The 19,228-nt window shown below is 31.1% G+C and overlaps 3 protein-coding genes across 3 annotated transcripts; 1 reads left to right on the plus strand and 2 right to left on the minus strand.

The window, feature by feature from the left end:
• Window positions 1–3,016: 3,016 nt before the first annotated feature.
• LOC105641784 (serine/threonine-protein kinase 54) lies at window positions 3,017–7,420 on the plus strand. The gene is made up of 6 exons (XM_012226386.4): window positions 3,017–3,533; window positions 4,816–4,937; window positions 5,602–5,798; window positions 5,951–6,125; window positions 6,668–6,802; window positions 6,924–7,420. The coding sequence occupies exons 1-6, from the start codon at window positions 3,233–3,235 to the stop codon at window positions 7,128–7,130; spliced, it is 1,137 nt and encodes a 378-aa protein (XP_012081776.1). The 5' UTR covers window positions 3,017–3,232; the 3' UTR covers window positions 7,131–7,420.
• Window positions 7,421–8,178: 758 nt separating this feature from the next.
• On the minus strand, window positions 8,179–12,100 carry CYP38 (cyclophilin 38). Its single transcript, XM_012226399.3, has 7 exons — window positions 11,745–12,100; window positions 11,122–11,412; window positions 10,829–11,028; window positions 9,741–9,976; window positions 9,426–9,568; window positions 8,789–8,860; window positions 8,179–8,656 (listed from the first exon to the last, which is right to left on the minus strand). Exons 1-7 carry the CDS (start codon window positions 11,925–11,927, stop codon window positions 8,429–8,431), a joined length of 1,353 nt encoding a protein of 450 aa, XP_012081789.1. The 5' UTR covers window positions 11,928–12,100; the 3' UTR covers window positions 8,179–8,428.
• A 2,186-nt stretch (window positions 12,101–14,286) lies between these two features.
• On the minus strand, window positions 14,287–15,950 carry LOC149492479 (bidirectional sugar transporter SWEET6b-like). Its single transcript, XM_089716015.1, has 6 exons — window positions 15,728–15,950; window positions 15,523–15,559; window positions 15,217–15,436; window positions 14,965–15,126; window positions 14,738–14,857; window positions 14,287–14,644 (listed from the first exon to the last, which is right to left on the minus strand). Exons 1-6 carry the CDS (start codon window positions 15,768–15,770, stop codon window positions 14,495–14,497), a joined length of 732 nt encoding a protein of 243 aa, XP_089572141.1. The 5' UTR covers window positions 15,771–15,950; the 3' UTR covers window positions 14,287–14,494.
• Window positions 15,951–19,228: the final 3,278 nt, after the last annotated feature.

The raw sequence follows: 19,228 nt of genomic DNA on the forward strand, positions 1-19,228 counted from the left end.
AACAAAACAAAAAGACAAATATATTATAGAAAAAATGAATCTAAATTTATTAAAGTAAAAGAAAGTGAAATGAAAAAGATATTAAAATTTAAGAGGTTTATTATAAAAAAAACAGATATAAATTTATTAAAGTAAAAGAAGGTAAAATGAAAAAGATATTAAAAAAATAAGAGATAAGAATTTAGATTCGTTAAATAACGATAAATAACGATAGCTGCAGACTAAAACTAGAATTTAGAAAATTAGAGAGAGAAGAGACTGGAGTTTTCATCCACCTATTATTTAAGGCGGTAGGATTTGAGTGATAGACGTCTTGTTCAGGCAAAATCCATGTGCCACATTTCATGCCCATTCCTCATTTTGTTTTATGACTTCCTCTTCCAGAGCTATTATGATATTACCACAACTACTATTTTACCGTCAAATATATAAATATTTACTGTAGTACTTAAAGTTTTTTAGGGATATTTATATTGTATTTTTAAAGTTATAATATTATATATTTTTTAAAATTTTAATTTTTATATGATTTGTAGTCATTACAACTCTTGAAATACTATCGAAAGAGTACCAAAATAACTAATTAAAATGTAAGTTTTTAATATCCTTAATTTAGCCAAAAAAAAAAAGTAAGGACATATAAAGAAAAAAATTAATGAAAATTATGATTAACTATATTAATTATATATTTTAATCCATATGAAATTTAAATTAGGCCTATTTAGATTTATATAATTTTCCTTAATATAACAGAATTCATTCTCATTAATTGAATAACCCCTAATTCTAAACTATCCATATGCATACTTGTATAGAATTTTGTTATCCGCGTTCGTTTAGGTATCCCTATTCAATTGGTGTAAAAGAAATAAAGTCAATCTTATCTCTTTCTCTCAAAATTTCAAAGTTCTTTTTTCTTTTTCCACGAGTGGCTATCGATGGGAGCTTGCCAGTGGTTATCCTTTCCTTTTTTTTTTTGTTTATTTTTTTTTTGTTTTAAATAATCTTCAGATGTGTATATTTTGATATAGATTTGAGTTATTATTGCCCAATCATTATTGTTGCTCATATCTTGTAATTTTGTTCTTAGATCTAGTTTTGGATTATTGTTATTACAATCATGGTGATTATGATGATTTTATTTAGGAATTTTATTATTTGGATAGTTATGCAGAAAGAATTGCATATCTCCTCTCTAATAGAAGGAAGAAATTTGAGATCATTAGATCACACTTGTAGAAAGACCATGAAGAAGTGGAACAAGTGATCGTCTGTGACACAAATATTATACTCTATTAACTTAATTAGATACTTCAAATCAAGATTGTGTTTTTTTTATTCGTTGTATAAGTGATTTATTATTAGACTTCTTGCATAAAAATATAAAAAACATATTAATCTATACCCTACATCTGTATATAATTTCCTACTAATGAAATTTTTAGTTTGATTTCTTCAAAGAAAAAGTATCTCTATCCAAATATGTTGAGAATTTTGCTACACGCATTCGTTCTATACCTGTTTAAAGTAAACTTTAAATGGATATAATATCTATAATCTTACCCAAATTTATTTAAAATATATTTTTCCTATTAGTAGAGATAGAGTATCTATGACCAAACTGTTTAATATAAAAAGTAATAAGTAAAGAGTTTAAAAACCTATACTTAGAACGGATAGTAATTTCATAACTTGTATCCTTCCCATTCCCGTTGATAACTACTCGTATCTTTATTAAATGGATCAGAATAGGGTAGGCATCTTAAAATACGAATCCTTCTTCCATCTATGCTCCTAAAGTTATAAAATTTGATAACATTTTATACTTCTCCACCCAACATGATTTTTAAGGCTTTTCATATGTAACTTATTGATTTAATGTATAGTAGTACATTTTTGAAACAATAATTATCACCTTTTAGTTTTCACCTTCTCATTGTTATCCGTATCTTCGCTAAACAGATTAAAATATAAATATGCATTTTGTTTCCATCCCCATATGCTCTAAAAATTACAAATTTGATAACATTCTACATTTCTCCATTACAACATGGTTTTTAAGGCTTTTAGTTTTCATATATAAAATATAAATTTAATGTATTGTAGTACAACTTTGAAACAATATCTATGGCATTTTTTAACTATTCAAAGTGTTTAATCAATTTAATTTATAAGTTGAACCATTTAGTAAAATAATTTTACAGGTTGAAGTATTTAATATATGCAATTTTATAAATTTAAGTGTTAAAAATATGCTAAAATAAAAATTAAGAGTTCCACGAGCCTTATTATAAAAAATATATAGATGAATTTAAGCATTTTCCTTATTAGTTAGCATCATCTATTTTTATGTTTTAAAAAATATTGAGTCTATCTCGCACGTGCACACACACATACGTAATAATTAACGGCAAAACACATAGATTTATCTATATATTTTATGTAAAAACATTTGTCCCACTCTAAAATTTTCGGAGTTTCAATTGTATCTTTAAAATTATGATTTTGATAATATTGCATACATCTTCACACTAGTAACAATAAATCTTTCAATGTTTTTAACTTTCACATGTAAAATATTAATTTAAAATGTGATTACTAAATTTTTGGAACAACAAATCACATTTTCAACTATCAAATAAATATTTAATTAACTTACGAGCTGTGGCTCAGTTGATAATGCAGTTTGAATATATGGAAAGAATTCTTGACTTCGATTCCTACTAAACCTATATGTAGGGAGAGGTAAGAGTTTAATTGGGAATATACAAATCATGATATTTAATATAAAAATTTTGCTAGTTAAAATATTATATGTGTAATTTTATAAATCCAACTATCTAAAGAGTTAAAATAAAAATTGAGAGTAGTTTTTTTTTTTTTTTTTTTTTTGGTAAAATGTAGTAGTGATTTTTTACTTTTGATAAATAATTAATTATTGTGTATTAGTAATATCAGCATCACCAGCTTCGCAATCGCCAGTATAGATACAGATGGACTCGAAGGAGAAGGGAAAGGGGGAAGGAAAACAGCAGCTTAACACTTGAAAATCTAAAACTAAAAACCCACAGGTCCACAGGCAGTTACTCTTTGTCCTTGTCGTTTGCACCTACAACATCTACACAGCTACCAATAAGCAAAGAAAGAAAGACTCTTGTTTGTGTTACTTTTTCATTGATTTATCCAGTCAATAACAAAGCAAAACAGCTCTTTTTTAGAGAGAGAAAGAGAAATGAAGGAGAAGAGTGAAAGTGGAGGTGGGTATGTAAGAGCAGATCAGATAGATCTGAAAAGCTTAGATGAACAGCTCCAAAGGCATCTAAGTAGAGCATGGACTATGGAGAAAAACAAGAGCAAGAAAGATGGAGAAGAAGAAGGAGAAGGAGTAGTAGTACGAAGAACCTTGAATAATAACACTGTAACTAGGCAAGAATGGGAGATTGACCCTTCTAAGCTTATAATCAAAAGTGTTATAGCTCGTGGCACTTTTGGCACTGTTCATCGTGGCATTTATGATGGCCAAGATGTTGCTGGTATGTGCAAGAACTTAGCTTTCTGGTATTTTTTGTGTTTTTCTTAAGTTAACAATTTGTTCAAAAAAGATTACCCAGTTCTCAAAATTCATTATTTTTTTTAATTTCTTTTTCATATCTGGGTTCATACACATCGATTATGCATGTAACATTTTAATCATTGCAATGTCTTTTTGGGTTATGATTGGAAACCCATTTTTGTGCCTCTTATGTTCAGTGAAATATCACACAGAAATGTTGGAAGTTTGTAACACTGGCTCTTCTAGACCTTATTATGATTAGTTACTATTGATTTTGTAGAACATGGTTGTTAATTCAAGTTTATAAGCTATAGTTTGGCCTTTTTCTGAAGACCATAAATCGCAATGGTTTTGCGTTTCTTGAAAGCAATTAGAGAACTTTTTTGTGGTTATGGCTATTTTTTTTTGTTTTAGTAATTTCTTGACATTGTTGTTTTCAGACTCTCTGTTTATGTGTTAAGTGGTAAAAGGGGGGATTTAAATCTTTTATGTTAAGTTTCAGATAATTTGAGATTTATTAAGGAAATAATTTTCCTATTAAGAAAGGCACAAGCACTTTGCTTAGTTGAATTGCATGTCTTAAATCTGCAATCCAAACAGAGGAAAAAGTTTTTTTTATTATTTTTTTAGATTTTTTTTCTTGAGCTATTATTACTTTTGTGTTTAATAATCATGAAATAGTTAGTGATTGACCCTTACTGATCTAGCCTTGCAAAATCTGTGATTTCACGAGATTGGATGAGTTGACAGTTAGCTGCAGGCAGATATCCTCTCTCTTTTTTTTTTTTTTTTTTTTTTTTTTGGTTGTCCCAACTTTCTTGTGTCCAGATTTATCATTAGTTGCCTTTCATCTTTGCATGTCACTTTCTGTAGATAATTAATATCGCTAGAGAGTTAAGGCACTCGAGCTGATATTGACTCATCCTCTATCTAGCTTTAAAGCTGCAAGTGGATGCTTATCTCATCATCTAACTAAATCCTTGCCAATTATTTTATGGTTTGGGCCTGATCCCATAATTTAATTGCTACACAGAACTGTAAATGCATTCTTTTAAGTATGATCTATGAAATTTCATTTAGGCATAACATAATCTAATGTGTTTTATTTCCTCTCATGGAGTGTGCTTGTTCTTAGCTAAGTTATCTTTTTTTCTTTTGCAAATATGTGAACTCATAATTTAAATCCTAAGGCCCTGTCCATTTCAACTTTTTTTTTCAAATTTTGGCAGTTTATTGAATTTTTGTTCCTTTCTCAATCTCAGTTAAACTTCTTGATTGGGGGGAGGAGGGTCACAGGTCAGATGCTGAAATAGCTTCACTTAGAGCAGCTTTTACACAAGAAGTTGCTGTTTGGCATAAGCTTGATCATCCTAATGTAACTAAGGTAAAATTTGATGTTGACTCTTCTTCTCTCATCTGTTTTGGAGTTGAATTGACATACTGTAGCATGATAATATCATATTTTTTTCCCAAATAAGGGTTTCAAGTTTAAAAGTCAAATTGAAAGTAGGATATAAATTTTTAGAAGCAAAACTTTTTTTGATGTGCACCTTTTTTGAGCTTTAAAAGATGCATGTGAGCAGTCACCTTTAAGCTGTATAATACTGTGAAATAATTAAAGGCAGAACTTTTCTATTATTTTTGGTTTCATGGAATGTACATTTTACTGATTAATTTTTAAGGAGAAATTAACATTTAATTCAAGAAAAAAAGAATCACGCAATCTAATATTCCCCTGTTTAGGTACTTGTTGTAGGACAGCTATCGTGCTAGTGGTGTGATTACAGAGATGACTAGAACTCTTCAATGAACCCTTTGACTAGTCTTGATTTTGAAAGGTGAAATAACATTTAAATTTGAAAGACTTGGAGGATCAAATACTGCTAAATTTTAATAGGGTTTCCATCACAAAATAGTGTTTCTGTTGCATTTTCTCATTTTTCTAGAAGTATATGTTTTAGATCCTCAGTATGAATTACCTTGCATTTAATTATTTAGCTCCTGTTCTTATCTACTTCGCTAATAGTAATGCCATATTCTCTTGGCAGTTCATTGGAGCGACGATAGGATCATCAGAGTTGAACATACAAACCGACAATGGTCATATTGGCATGCCAAGTAATGTTTGTTGTGTTGTTGTTGAATATTGTCCTGGAGGTGCTTTGAAATCTTACCTAATAAAGAACAGGAGAAGGAAGCTGGCTTTTAAAGTGGTTATTCAACTGGCGCTAGATCTTGCTCGAGGGTCAAATTCTCTTTGCCCATCTGTCTTTTATGTGATCTTCAAATCTGTGAATTTTAACTTATTTTTTCATGAATGTTTCCATTTTTCCTTTACAATTGAGGCATACAATGTAGATCAAGTTTATTGAAGCTGCTATTGGGATTTCTTTATAGGTTGAGCTATCTCCATTCCAAGAAGATTGTCCATAGAGATGTTAAAACAGAAAACATGCTTCTTGACAAGACACGTACAGTGAAAATAGCTGACTTTGGTGTTGCTCGCATGGAAGCATCAAATCCTAATGACATGACTGGAGAAACTGGAACACTTGGATACATGGCACCAGAGGTACGCAACTTATGAAGCATAACCTCTGGTATATGCATTTTGATAAAGCTCAAAGAGTATCTGCCACTTATTGGCTAGTTGCAAAAGAACTGTTAGGCTTGGATTATAATTGCTAAAAAACACTGGAGTTTTGATTAAGGTTCTTCTACCTTTGATGTAACTTAGAAGTGTTCTAATTTTATTACTTTGATGCTTCACATTGTCTTGATATAGCAGTTTCTGCAAGTTACAATCCAAACAGGAAAAAGAGGCCAAGTTCAATCAAAGTCTTCACAGTGGAACTTATTTTTCTTTCAAAAAGAACCTTGTTTGAATGGTTATACAAAAATAAATTGTTTGAAGCAGTTGTATTAACAGAATTTTTCAATTCGAAGCTTAGCTTTAATGTGATCAGTTGTCCTTTGTCAGCTTTTAGACAAGTGTTTATATGGTTGATGATCAATATATTGGGATTGTTTATGAAAATTCTTATATTAATTCCTATACGATTTCCTTCATCTTTGGACATACTATTTATTGTCAATAACTTGCAATTGAAACAGGTTCTCAATGGCAGCCCATATAATAGAAAGTGCGATGTTTACAGTTTTGGTATCTGCCTGTGGGAGATATACTGCTGTGACATGCCATATCCAGACCTCAGCTTCTCAGAAGTTACATCTGCTGTTGTCCGACAGGTAGATGAAGTCTTTCAACTGTTTTTCTTTTTTGTTGCAAAAATATATTATAGCAAACTTCCAATTACTATAGTAATAAGCTAAAAGAAAAAACAATATAAACTTTTATATGAAACAACAGAATCTGCGGCCAGAAATACCTCGATGTTGCCCAAGCTCCCTTGCAAATGTAATGAAGCGATGCTGGGACGCCAACCCTGACAGGCGGCCAGAGATGGAAGAGGTTGTGTCCATGATAGAGGCAATTGACACATCCAAGGGTGGAGGTATGATCCCAGGTGATCAGCCACAAGGTTGTCTTTGTTTCCGCAGGTGCCGAGGGCCGTAAATGTTTTGAGGATATCAGAAAGTTTGGTTCTGAAGTTCCAATAGGCATCTTATTCGATTGAAGAGATTGTTGGGAGGTTATAGTAAACTGCGGAGGCTATACACTTAGAGGGAGCCCTGCAGTTTTAACTGTTTCTTTGATGGGATTATGCTTTCTGTAAAGCTTTCTTTCTTTAAATCTGTGTTATCAAAATCTTATTTGACTGACCATTCATTGCATGGATGAGTCAGATACACTTTTTTTTCTTTTTCCTGTATGATGAGCTTTTTTATATCAAATTGTTTTGATCATCAGGTGCCAAATAAACTCAGTATGATCTAGTGGTGGCAAATGTCGTTTCTTGACTATATAACAATCAATTTTTATGCAGTTGTCTCTCCAACAATTTTGCACCATATGAGCAAAAAGGCCAAATATTAGAATAAAAGTAAAATGATAATGTTTTTTTAACAGAAAATTGTCTCTATTATCTAATAATTAATATTAATATTAATATTAATATTGTTTATTTTTTATTATTATTTCGCACAGAACTGGAGTAATAATTGTACAAAAAGTTGAGAAGGGCAAGTTGAGAGGGGCAAATTGAGGCTCCTTTCAGAATTTACCATTGATTTAGGGAAGACATTGGAGAAGTATAGAATGATCTTGTAATTGAACTGAATCCATTTGATATGTTCGGCAAACGCAACTTTGAAAAGACAGCTCTAAATTCAACACCACAAAACTCACTGTTAAAAGAAATTCGACACAAATACTGAACTCGATGCTTAAAATTTATTTTAGAAAATCTGCATTTACCCATGTTCCACTCAATCCCATTCTCATTAAAATTTTAAATCAAAATTAGTGTTTGAATATTTTTAAAGAGAATTACTATATAGTTTCTGAAATTTGACTCTAATTAATCTTTTATTCTTGCTCTTTAGTAAATTCATTAACACATACTTACACTATATATCTGCTAAATTATTTAATTCTTTCGTCTAAAATGTATTATTTTTGCTATAAATTTTTGATAAAAAAAAAAAATGAAAATAGCCTTCCATGAAAAAACTGAGAATGCTTGTAATATGAAATGAATCAATGAAGGAGTTGGCTCCATTCAAGAAATACATTCTTAACTTACACCAAGACGTTTCCAAAATGAAAGGATATAATTGAATAAAAAACAAATGGCAAGTTCGGAAACTGCCTAACATACAGCAGTATTGTACCTTCATATCACCAAATTTGCTGGAAAAGGTCAACTAACTCTCATTCATTCATGATATACTTACCGAAAATGTGTCAGAGGCCTAGCCTGCAATCTTATAACTTGGATTAACTAAATTATCCAGGCCAGAAACCACTTGCATTGACTCTATGACATCACCAACCTTAAGATCAGCCAAATAATCCTCATTTTCAGTTATATAACCAAAAACAGCATACCGGCCATCCAATATATTTGCATTGCTGGGAGTCAGTTCACTCTCTTTCAATAGCCAAAATACCTGGCTTGAAGCTGAGTTGTTCTCAAATTCCTGTTAAAAACGAAAAAGAAATTTTTAAGAAAAGGCAATTTATATAAGCTTCAATATAATGGAATCACCATCTTAACACATACAGACAGAGAAAAAGAGAAAGATAAGCAGCAATCAAATTTGAACTCTCACCTCTCTGGCCATGGCCATTGTTCCAAATGCATTGAATGGAAGCTTTGTCTGAGCCTTATATAAACCAAGCTCCTGTCAAGTAGCAAGATAAGTAAAATCAGAAATCCAAAAGAACATGGGCTTTAGCAGTATTATATAAAGATACAAAAGGACTGCGGAAGGCCGGCCTCCTGAGGGAAAATAGTGTGAATTGTGAAGAAGCAAAAAAAAAAAAAAAAAAAGGAATTTCACAATGCATTTCTAAATTTTCCATTTCAAGGAGAAAAATCCAACATGAATAATAGTCACTCCATAGAAGGGGCTTCAGGCACATCACACAAATGCAGAAGCTATGACTACGACTAAATATACTTGAATTTTCATATAATGCAATTTGCAGCTTGAAATTCAACCTCCTGAGAGAGCTTTAATACCATTATCAATGTGTCATCGAAGCCACTTTTCTGATGATTTGGTCCATAAATTATGTATTTGAATAGTCATTTCAAGTACCATTACATAAAACATGAAGTTATGGAAATAAGTGCCTAAAGCACTTTAAGCAGAGATGACAAAACATTGAAGCCATACCCTGCTTTTTGACCATCATCTATGTTTAATGTAAAAAGCACATGAGATGAGACAGAGAGGAGCTTACTTCCAGCGTTGCTCCATAGAAAGGTGCTTTCTCCCCATTCACCATGATTTCTAATGGTATTGTCCGAGTTTTCTCTGTACTAGGATCAATAAAACCCTCTGCAGGACCTGCAGGATCTCCAGTTTGAACAACAAAGCCATCCGCTGCAATTAATTGGATCATATTAGTCAAATAAAACATAAGAATCATACCAGAGAGCAACATAGTCAGGTTGATTGCTATTTTTCCCTCAAACAATTAGAGGGAGAGGGAGGGAGCAAGGAGAGTGTTACAGATGCAAAGAAGGATCATATTACGTGCTTTTAATGATTTTACCTCTCTGGATTTCCAAGCCATCATAGAAGTGCCGTTCCACCAAATCTAGAAAATTCCCAGCAGTTATTGGAGCATTGTAGCCATCTAGAACAATGTGGAACACACATTCATCTAAATTGGGATTGTCTTTAACCTTGACCTTCATGTCCACAGCTGCTCTCCCCTTCAATGTAGGCATACTTCTGTATTCTTCTGGGATTTCATAAGGGAACCCATCTACCATGTCCTCTTCAACACTGCAGAAATCCAATGCCCCAGGAAGATCTCAGCTGCAGTCAATGACAAGGGTATATATGAGAATAGTTTATCTTAAGAGGATTAACTATTCCAAGTCCTCAATTTTCTCTTGTGACAGTTAGGGGATAGTTATAAAAGAAGTATGATACCATAATACCATCTACCTCCCATGATGGGCTCATTCTATCTCATATTTATCAAGGTAAATATCTCATTAAATTTGGAAAACCAAACCATGACCAATGATAGTCCTCTATACATAGATGGGAAGAAACTCTTATAGGATAAAAGTGTGCTTCATGCATCGTCCAATGATGATAAATTGAATTAGAAAAAAAAATGGCTGAGTTTATTTTATCACTTAAAATTAAGATATAGGTTTTCAATTACAAGGTATGAGAAAATATGCCAATAAGCAAAAGCTCAGAGATGTTAAATTCATGAGATTATTCCCTTGAATCTCACTGTGAAAATGCTTGGTAGCATGATCAACTTACAACATAATGTATAAAAATCTTTAACTTCAGAACATGTATTCTTCAAAGTTATAATGAATTTAAACTTGAAACTTCCACAAAACTTCATTGTAGACATCGGTTGAGATCAGATTCAACAGCATTACATTTAGAAAATCTATGTCACATAGTATAACTATTTTTTTGGCTTTCTAAACTAGATGGCTGTTCGACTTTAAACATGCATCTGGATTGGCCATTGCCCTTTCGAGTTGTTTATAAAACTTTAGGTTCTTGATGTTTTTTTATCCCTTTTTTTCTGTTTTAAAGTACTCATGATTTCAAGAAGACGAATCCTCATCATGCCATTAGTAATGATTGTAATGCAGTTCGTACCCTCCGACATAATTAAGCAGCTCTTTCTGTTTTGGTGCAACTGCATCTCTGTTCCTATCCTCAACAATCTGTTGAAGCTCATCCATTCCAGCTTCTAGCTTGTCAAGCAGTTCAACTCCATGGTCCTTTTTTGATTCAGCCAAGCCTGCTATAATCAAACTCTTCCCCTGCTTAAGAGATCGAGATGCCTGCCTAACATTCTGCATTGCAAACAAAGATTATTGGCAAATTAGCACTAATCCACCATATCTTGTTATAATGCTATCAATACCAAAAGGAATGAGGCATCTTACTCGCTCCACGGAATCAAGTGCTTTGACTCCAGCGATCTTGAGACTCTCTGTGATATCCTCAAGTGGTTTTTGCACTTCCCTAATAGCTTTATTATCAATTGGAAGAGCATACCTTAATAATGCTCCTGGGTCCTTAATTGGAGGTCCAGATATTAAAACAGAAAGATCAGGCAATGCAGGAGTAGCTGCATATGCGTTACTAGAGCAATCCAATGAAGGAACCCCGGCTATCAACCCAGCCGCCAAAGCAAGAGAAATTGCACATTCCTTTAACGAAAATGACTTTCCTTTCTGGTAAAAAAAAAAATTCATTATCAATGCTCAACCAATAAAACACAAAACTTGAAGAAAAACAGCATGAAAACAAGAAAATCTAATTTCTGCAAATTAATTGCAAATCCCCAAATCCAATAAAGTCCGATTGAATTAAAGTACCAAAACAATATCAAGTAAAGCTAATTAAAAGCTGTCCATATCAGAAAAAAAAAAAATGATACCCATCAACTATCACCACCCAATTAAACTGTGCACAATAAAATTTAAGAATAAAATCTGAAATGCAGAACAATTAACCGAAATTAGAGCAAAAACGAGCAGAATTACATTTGAAAAAAAAAGCTCACCTCTTTATTATGAAACTGAGGTTGATTGAAGTTCTTAATAGAGCATCCGGATCCTGGTCGCCTAGCCCACCAAGCAACATTGCTATGCAAAGTGTTTGCCCAGCGAAATTGGTTTCTAGATCGGACTGTAAATTTGGAGTTAGCGAGAGAAGAACAGCAGTGGCAGGGTATTATAGCTGCCATAACTGAAATTACTAAACAGAAAATTTAAGTAGATAGCAAAGATATATATAACATCAGAATGTAGCAAGAAGTGAAGAAAAGTGTGTGCTTGAGAGAGAGCGATGGAGATTGCAGGAGAGTGATTAGTAGATAAGGTTTTGGGGTGTGGGGCAGCGAAGTCAGGATTATAACGTGTAGGAGATACTACTGCAAAAGGTCATCCTCACGCTCAGGATAAGATGGAGTTTTGGATTTCATTGATGGCTAATGGATTGGATCCACGGAAAACCTGGCTTTAACTTCCATGGTTTTTGGGTTGGGCTTCGATAAATGTATCAAGCAAAAGGTCAAAATGGTGGAATATAGTCAATACTCAATAGGTTAGATGAACAATTTACAATTTTTTTTTTTTAAAAAAAAATTACTGAAATAAAGTTATATTAATAAATGTAATTATTCTTTGAGCTTTGTTTTTCGAATTTCGAAGAACAAATGAGGTTACTTATGAAAATTTATGTTGAGATTATATTTTGACATCAATTTGATTAGAAGGATTATTTGATATTGGTTCTTACTCATTGAAATGTTACGTTTCATTTTATCGGACTTCGATTATAAAACTTGAAATGGAAGAAGGTTTATCGTTTATATATTTTGCATATGCTTATTATTTGTTCTATTTCGTTCTTCACAAGTATTTAATGAAGATAAATTGATAATTTTGTTGATGTTATGATCTTTGTCAATTGTGTAATGAGATGTTGAAGTCTAAAGTACGTTTTAAATCTTATTGCTGCACTATATATATCTCAAACATGGAAGGTGAAAAGGGAAGCCACTTGTAATGGGAGGAGGACCCCTTGCACAGAAATTTGTTGGTCTATAGCTTTTAGCTTGATGCTAATTGGGTTTTTATGGTGATGTGGCATGGCCAATTCAATCTATGCTTTCTATGACTGTTTGGAAATTTATTGGTGGCCTCCCTCGTCTCTATCATAACAACCGTCGAATAAATTTGAAAAATATAATCTGTCGTCTATATATATAAAAAGTACGTGCAAAAATGCTACTGGAATCGTAAATTATATTTATCTAAATTGAGTCTATGGATCCATCTATAAACCAAACTAATAACAATTTGAATTTTTTCTCATGCAATAAAAGATACTCTTATTTTAATAAATTTTTCTATTTTCATTGTTTTGGTGACCGAATTTAACATTTAAGCTATAACTAAACTTTCAGTACTATGGCATACATTTTATTTTGTCATACCTAAGTTACTAGATGTAGTTTTATTCTTGGTCAAGTTAGGTTAGGTTTGATACAGTTTAAAAATTTATCCAAACCAAATTAATATATAATGACAGTTTATAAGTAATTCAAATCGAAACAAATCATAAAAGGTATTTCAAAACTAACTAAATCTATGAATCCAATTTGATTCAGTTTTATATTAAATTTTACTTTTAATTATTTACTGAGTCATTAAATTAAACAATTTATTAATTTAGAATTCAAGTATTTATATCAGTAGTCTACATTTGTTATTAAAAAAAAAATTCTATAGTTTAATCAATATACTATTTGTACATAATTTAATATAATTTCAATATTTGGACCTTCTGTTTACTAATTATATAATTTATCCAAGTAATAAAACTGTGATTTAACTGTAAAATAATTAACGCAAAGCCATAAACCGAACTGATAGTTCAATGTTTCAAATTTTATAAATTGAATCGAACCACTAATTTTTAAAACCATAATTTAAAATCGGTTTGGATCATGACTTACAGCCCTGACTAGAGGTAATTAATAGTAAGAATGTTGCATTTGTGGGGGGTATAAAAAGCTTTGGAATTTCCCAAGTAGGCATGGGTTTTAAAGAGAAACGAAAAAGAAATTGAAAGATAAGATGAATTATTTTTAAAAAGTTTGCAATAATTTTGTTTTAAATAAAAGAAACAACACTTTTATTCTTAAATAAATACTTAAAATTTAGCTAATTGCGAAAGGAAAATCTTATAAATAACATAAAATTTAATAGGGAGATGTTAAATTTAAGTGGGATTGAATTTTTTTTATTTTTTTAATTTTCTAGATTTGACTCCACTAAGGGTAAAGTGGCTCTGCCACTGCCTAAAAGTGGAAGATAGATGTATTAATAAACTGGCTAATGATATAAATGAAGAAGTAAATTTGGTGATGATTATATGAAGAATTTTCAAATTAATAAATTTAATTAATTAAAATTAGATTAATCACAAATATATAACAAATAAATTTAAATTAATAGAAATCCTTAATTATTTCCTTTTGTGCTACTTGCTGACTAATTTGAAAAATTAAGTAAAAATACTGAACTAAAAGAAAGAAATTGGCGAAATATCTTGAATTAATTGGAAAAGAGCTGCAAATTAGGTCAGAGAAGAGCTATTCCCTGCTATTTACAACAGGCTCAAAACTTATCAAGAACTAAATAGAAATAAAAAATACCAACCAAAATTGCACTCTCTACTACCTTAAAAACTGAAAATGATAAAAGCATATTATAAAATCTAAAACAGAAACTTCTTCCTGCTAACTCAAACTCTAGCTGCTGCATTTGCACCAGAAAGCTGAATCTCAGATGGCTTCACCACCTCACCCTCACCCTTCTTGGGCGTGGTCCTATAATACCAAGCATAGAGAATGAGCTGAAAAAGACCAGAAATTGCTCCAAGACCATTGCTTATCTGTTCAAATTTGCAAAAAAATCAATTAGAATGTAATTAATCTCTAATTAATCATTTGGAACATGATAAATTTGAAGAAAGTTGATATTTTACCAGAATGAAGGGATCAAAGATGATGAGAGAATAGGCGGTCCAACAAATGCCATTCAAAAAGCCAGCCAAAGAGAGAAAAAATGGCATATATTCTACACTTTTGGTAGTAATAACTTTTTTCTGCCAAAAAAAGAAGATTAATCCAATATAAGTAATATAATTAAACAGTGACGACCCTTTTGGATTTGGATTCTAATTATAATCATTATAACCATAATTACGCTTACCATGATACCAAGTGGTGAACTGTACATTATAACATTGAAGACATCGCAGAAAACACCCACGAAAAGAGTTCTTTTCTTATGGGTATGGAAACACAGCATGGTGATTAAAACAATGGCCGCCATGAAAATTACTTCACCAATAAGCCCAATGACCACGCGTTTCTGAGAAACGGAATACATACACAGAATTAATTAAAGTACCAATTAAAGGCAAGGAAATAGTTATTGAGATGAGAAAGTAATTATGCATACCCGTCCCTTGTTCTGTTTGTCATAAATGCAGTAAAGAGCAAGATATGCAAACTCTATCACAAGACCAATACCATTGATGGTAACAACAAGTATGCTGTTTGGTGTAACGAAGGGGAGACCATAAAACACCCAAAACATACAATTCAGCACTGTAGCCACATAAGGATAAAACTGAAACTCCTCTGCGTCTTTCTTCTTCCATATGCGATAGAATGTTGGACTGTAGAATCAATATTTCAAATTTCAAAATCAATATCATTAATCATGAAACAGAAAACACAGAAGGAGATAGAGAGAGATCATTACACCGGCGAGAGAAAGAGGCCAAAAGAGATTACGTTCCCTACAAATAGAAAAACACATAAATCTCAGTAAAATAAATCTCAAAGAGATAAAAGCAAAATCGAATCGCTGAAATATGAACCTTTAGAAAAACGAATCTCTTTTTTTCTTGATCAATCTTTATCCAAACAACAACAGACCAAAATCAAGAAGAGAAGCAACGACATACCAATAATGCCAACGACATTATGAACAGTTTGAGCGTTCACCATGGTTGTAGAGTTAAAAAAAAAGATAGAGAAACAGTAAAGAAAAGAAAGTGAGTTTTCTTCGAGAGACGATGAAGATTGAAGGGAGACTTAAAGGGTTTATATAGGGATAACGGATAAAGAAATATATTTAGATTAGGAGTAAATCTCTGATACAATCAGATTTTTACTCGGTTTCGATGTTTTGATTTACAAAAATTTATTTATTGACTTTAAAAATTTGTACTTGACCAACAAGAATGTGGATTATATATCCGTAAAATCTCATATTTAAATTATTTTTAAAATTCTTAATTAATGTTATTTTCTTTATACGTAGAGTTACAACTCAGTGCAGCGCCGGTGCGTGCATGGATGGGGAGGGTGAGGTGTCGTCCCGAACGTTCAGGAGGTTGTTATTGCGGCTCATCGAATTGGTTACGTGTTTCGATATATTTACAATGTTTACCACTGATCCCCCCCTCAATAAAAACATGACTAATTTGTCTTTTGGTTCACTTACCACGCGGTTCGTATGGTATTTCCCTATTTCTTCGTAATTACGAAACTGCCATTCTTTTTCCTAATAATTATTTCAATTTTTTAACAAATTATAATTAATAATAATTATTATTTTCTTCTCTAGTTATTAGAATGCTATTGGGATTATAAAATTCTTCTCTAGATATTATAATGCTATTAGGATTATGAACAAACCCAAGTGAGATAATTTTACATTATTTGAAGTTGATTTGACAAATAAGTAATTCCAAATTGAGTTCAAAATTTTATTCAAATTTGATTTCTTTAGTTTCCAAAATTTTATTCAAATATATTTATTTAAATTTCAAACAGACTCGTTTTCAAACATATTAAATTATTAAATAAACTATGAATAATGTATTTTACACTTATTAGAAATTCATTTTTATAGTACTCAATTGATTTTCATTTCAATTTATTATAACTGTCCACAAATATATAAATAGTTTAAAGTCTTTACACGTGGATTAAGAAATTAATTAATTATTTTAAATTATAATAAAATTAAGAGTAATTTAGGATAATTATTATATCCAATTTAAATAAAAAAGACATTGGAAAAACTCTATTTATTACTTTTAAAATATTTAAAACCACTTATATTTTGATACAAAATAATCATCGAAAAAAAATTTATATTTTGGATCATTCATTAATTTCATAACATATTCGAAAAATGGTTTATATTTATAGGCAAAAATTATTTTAAAATCATTTATATTTATGGACCGGAGTTATAATATATATTAGTTATTTTTTATTTGAATCCAGCTTATTTTAGTGCAACACTAGTAAATAATTGTAACTGAGAAGGATATATTCGAAAATAATAAAGGGCAACGTATTTGTTTTGGAAACATATTAAAAAGTATTTCTAGTTTTTTTTTATTGTATGGTCAAAAATACCATCGTTTTAATAAAATATTTTATTTTTATTGGTTTGGACTCGTTTCAATAAAATATTTTATTTTTATTGGTTTAGACTATGAGTCAGGATATGGACCCGTCTGGTTAAAATTTTTTCCCTAATCCAATTCCTATATGTATTCTATTCTCCTCGTATAATTAAATACTAGCCTATTACCATGACCTATAATTAAGTGTTGCCATCTCATCCTTAGTTTGTGTAACCAATAATTAGGTGTTGCCACCTCATCATTTTCTTTTTTTTTTTTCTCTTAATATTGGATAAACAGTTTAGTTAACCATTAATTAATAGACTAGACTGTAATTTCGTATGTGTCGTTACATTGTAGGATTTGAAAGATTTTATCACCAGGATTTTAGCAACTTACTCATAGCTTTTTTTAACAAAAAGTTAAATCTTATAGTTGAATTTCCTTTTTTTTATTATTATTCTTTAATATCCTGTTGAAGTACAACACTTGGTTATTCTTTTTTTTTTTTCCTTTCTTTTTTTAATTCATCAAATTACTATTTTTTTCAACCAATGTGTCATGGCCTTTGACATGGCTGAATATTGTCCGCTTTGGGCCCTTCCGTACGAGGTCACTCTCACGGTTTTGTTCTTTTTTTAATTCATCAAATTACTATTTTTTTTCAACCAATGTGTCATGGCCCTTGACATGGCTGAATATTGTCCGCTTTGGGCCCTTCCGTACGAGGTCACTCTCACGGTTTTGTTCTTGGGGGAAATGAGAAACTTCCCAGGAGGTCACCCATCCTAGGATTTCCGTTAAGCGAGCACGTTTAACCCTGGAGTTCTTCCAACTCTCCAGCCATTTCACCACCAAAACGCGTCCAACCATTCAAGGCACCACCCCTCTTATGTACATCACTTACTCCTCGCACTTAACCGATGTGGGATTCGCCTAGGTGCACTGTAGGCTTAGATCCCTCACAAATTCAACCCTACGGGGGTGACTGTGAGGGATCTAGACTAACATTTAACATTTTACTTTAGTGGTTATGTATTTATAATAATAATTAAAAATTAAAGCTGAATTTTTTTTTTGAGAAAAACATTAAATCATGCACTTAGCTCAAATAACTTTGTAAAAGAAAAAGAAATGTTGACAAAATAAAATACTATATGAAAAACAGAATTGCATTAGGATTATAATGGTACCATATCCTTTTATTTTCATTTTCAAATTTCTAGACTACAATTAAATAAGAAAAAGACCAATATGCAAATATGGAGCAAAGGGATACTTTTGTTTTCAATCTATAAAAGACACGACAAGAGCGTTCACAAGGGAATTTATTTTCCATTTTTTTTAATTGTATTAGGTTTTTGACTCAATTAGGCCTTATGCGTACTAACCAAATTAATATTTTGCGCTCAAAATAAGTGATTCGGCTCAGAATAATTGAATCAATCTGGTCTGATTTCAATTAGCATAAATATGCATTTGGATAGATTGAATCGAATCAATTCAGTTCGATTAAACCGAATGGTCACCCCTGTTTTTAACTCTGCTAGAATTCATTAATCATAATGAAACACTACTGTAATCAGATTAAGTGATTAACCATATAAGCAAGATCTATTTATGCATTTTGCAGATTTTCATCCATCAATAGTTAATGTACGATCTTAAGAAAATTTAATTTCTAATTAGACGATACAATTGCCTTCTTAGACTTGTGCATTAATGAACTTTGGCAACAAAAAAAAAAAAAAAAAAAAAAGGCATATAAGGAAAGTTTGTTTTTAGTAATCAAACTTGCTTAAACAAAAACCTAGGATTTTAGTAATATATTAAATTTTGATTAAATTTTTAAATATATGGTAACTAGCTTTTTTTATTGCGTGCCTTACACGTTGACTATGCTCATTATATCATTTGTGCTGTTTTATTTTTTATTTTATCTATATAATATTAAAACATAACAAATACAATTGTTTAATTTGTATTGAATTTTGTTATACAAGCTAATTGTAATTTTTCTTCTTATGTACTTAATTATATATA

Source organism: Jatropha curcas, chromosome 11 (genome assembly GCF_041381405.1).
Source record: "Jatropha curcas cultivar XTBG-Jc1 chromosome 11, XTBG_Jcur_1.0, whole genome shotgun sequence".
Lineage (NCBI taxonomy): Eukaryota > Viridiplantae > Streptophyta > Magnoliopsida > Malpighiales > Euphorbiaceae > Jatropha > Jatropha curcas.

Bases quoted from the DNA above. Each gene is read 5' to 3' on its own strand.
- LOC105641784 (XM_012226386.4), top strand. From the start codon at position 3,233: ATGAAGGAGAAGAGTGAAAGTGGAGGTGGGTATGTAAGAGCAGATCAG. The intron at 4,938-5,601 runs GTAAAATTTGAT...TTCTCTTGGCAG, and splicing joins ATCATCCTAATGTAACTAAG to TTCATTGGAGCGACGATAGG. The intron at 6,803-6,923 runs GTAGATGAAGTC...ATGAAACAACAG, and splicing joins CATCTGCTGTTGTCCGACAG to AATCTGCGGCCAGAAATACC.
- CYP38 (XM_012226399.3), bottom strand. From the start codon at position 11,927: ATGGCAGCTATAATACCCTGCCACTGCTGTTCTTCTCTCGCTAACTCC. The intron at 11,029-11,121 runs GTAAGATGCCTC...TTTGCAATGCAG, and splicing joins CACTTGATTCCGTGGAGCGA to AATGTTAGGCAGGCATCTCG. The intron at 8,657-8,788 runs GTGAGAGTTCAA...CGTTTTTAACAG, and splicing joins CAATGGCCATGGCCAGAGAG to GAATTTGAGAACAACTCAGC.
- LOC149492479 (XM_089716015.1), bottom strand. From the start codon at position 15,770: ATGGTGAACGCTCAAACTGTTCATAATGTCGTTGGCATTATTG. The intron at 15,560-15,727 runs GTATGTCGTTGC...TTCTATTTGTAG, and splicing joins TAATGTCGTTGGCATTATTG to GGAACGTAATCTCTTTTGGC. The intron at 15,437-15,522 runs GTAATGATCTCT...TTGATTCTACAG, and splicing joins GGCCTCTTTCTCTCGCCGGT to TCCAACATTCTATCGCATAT.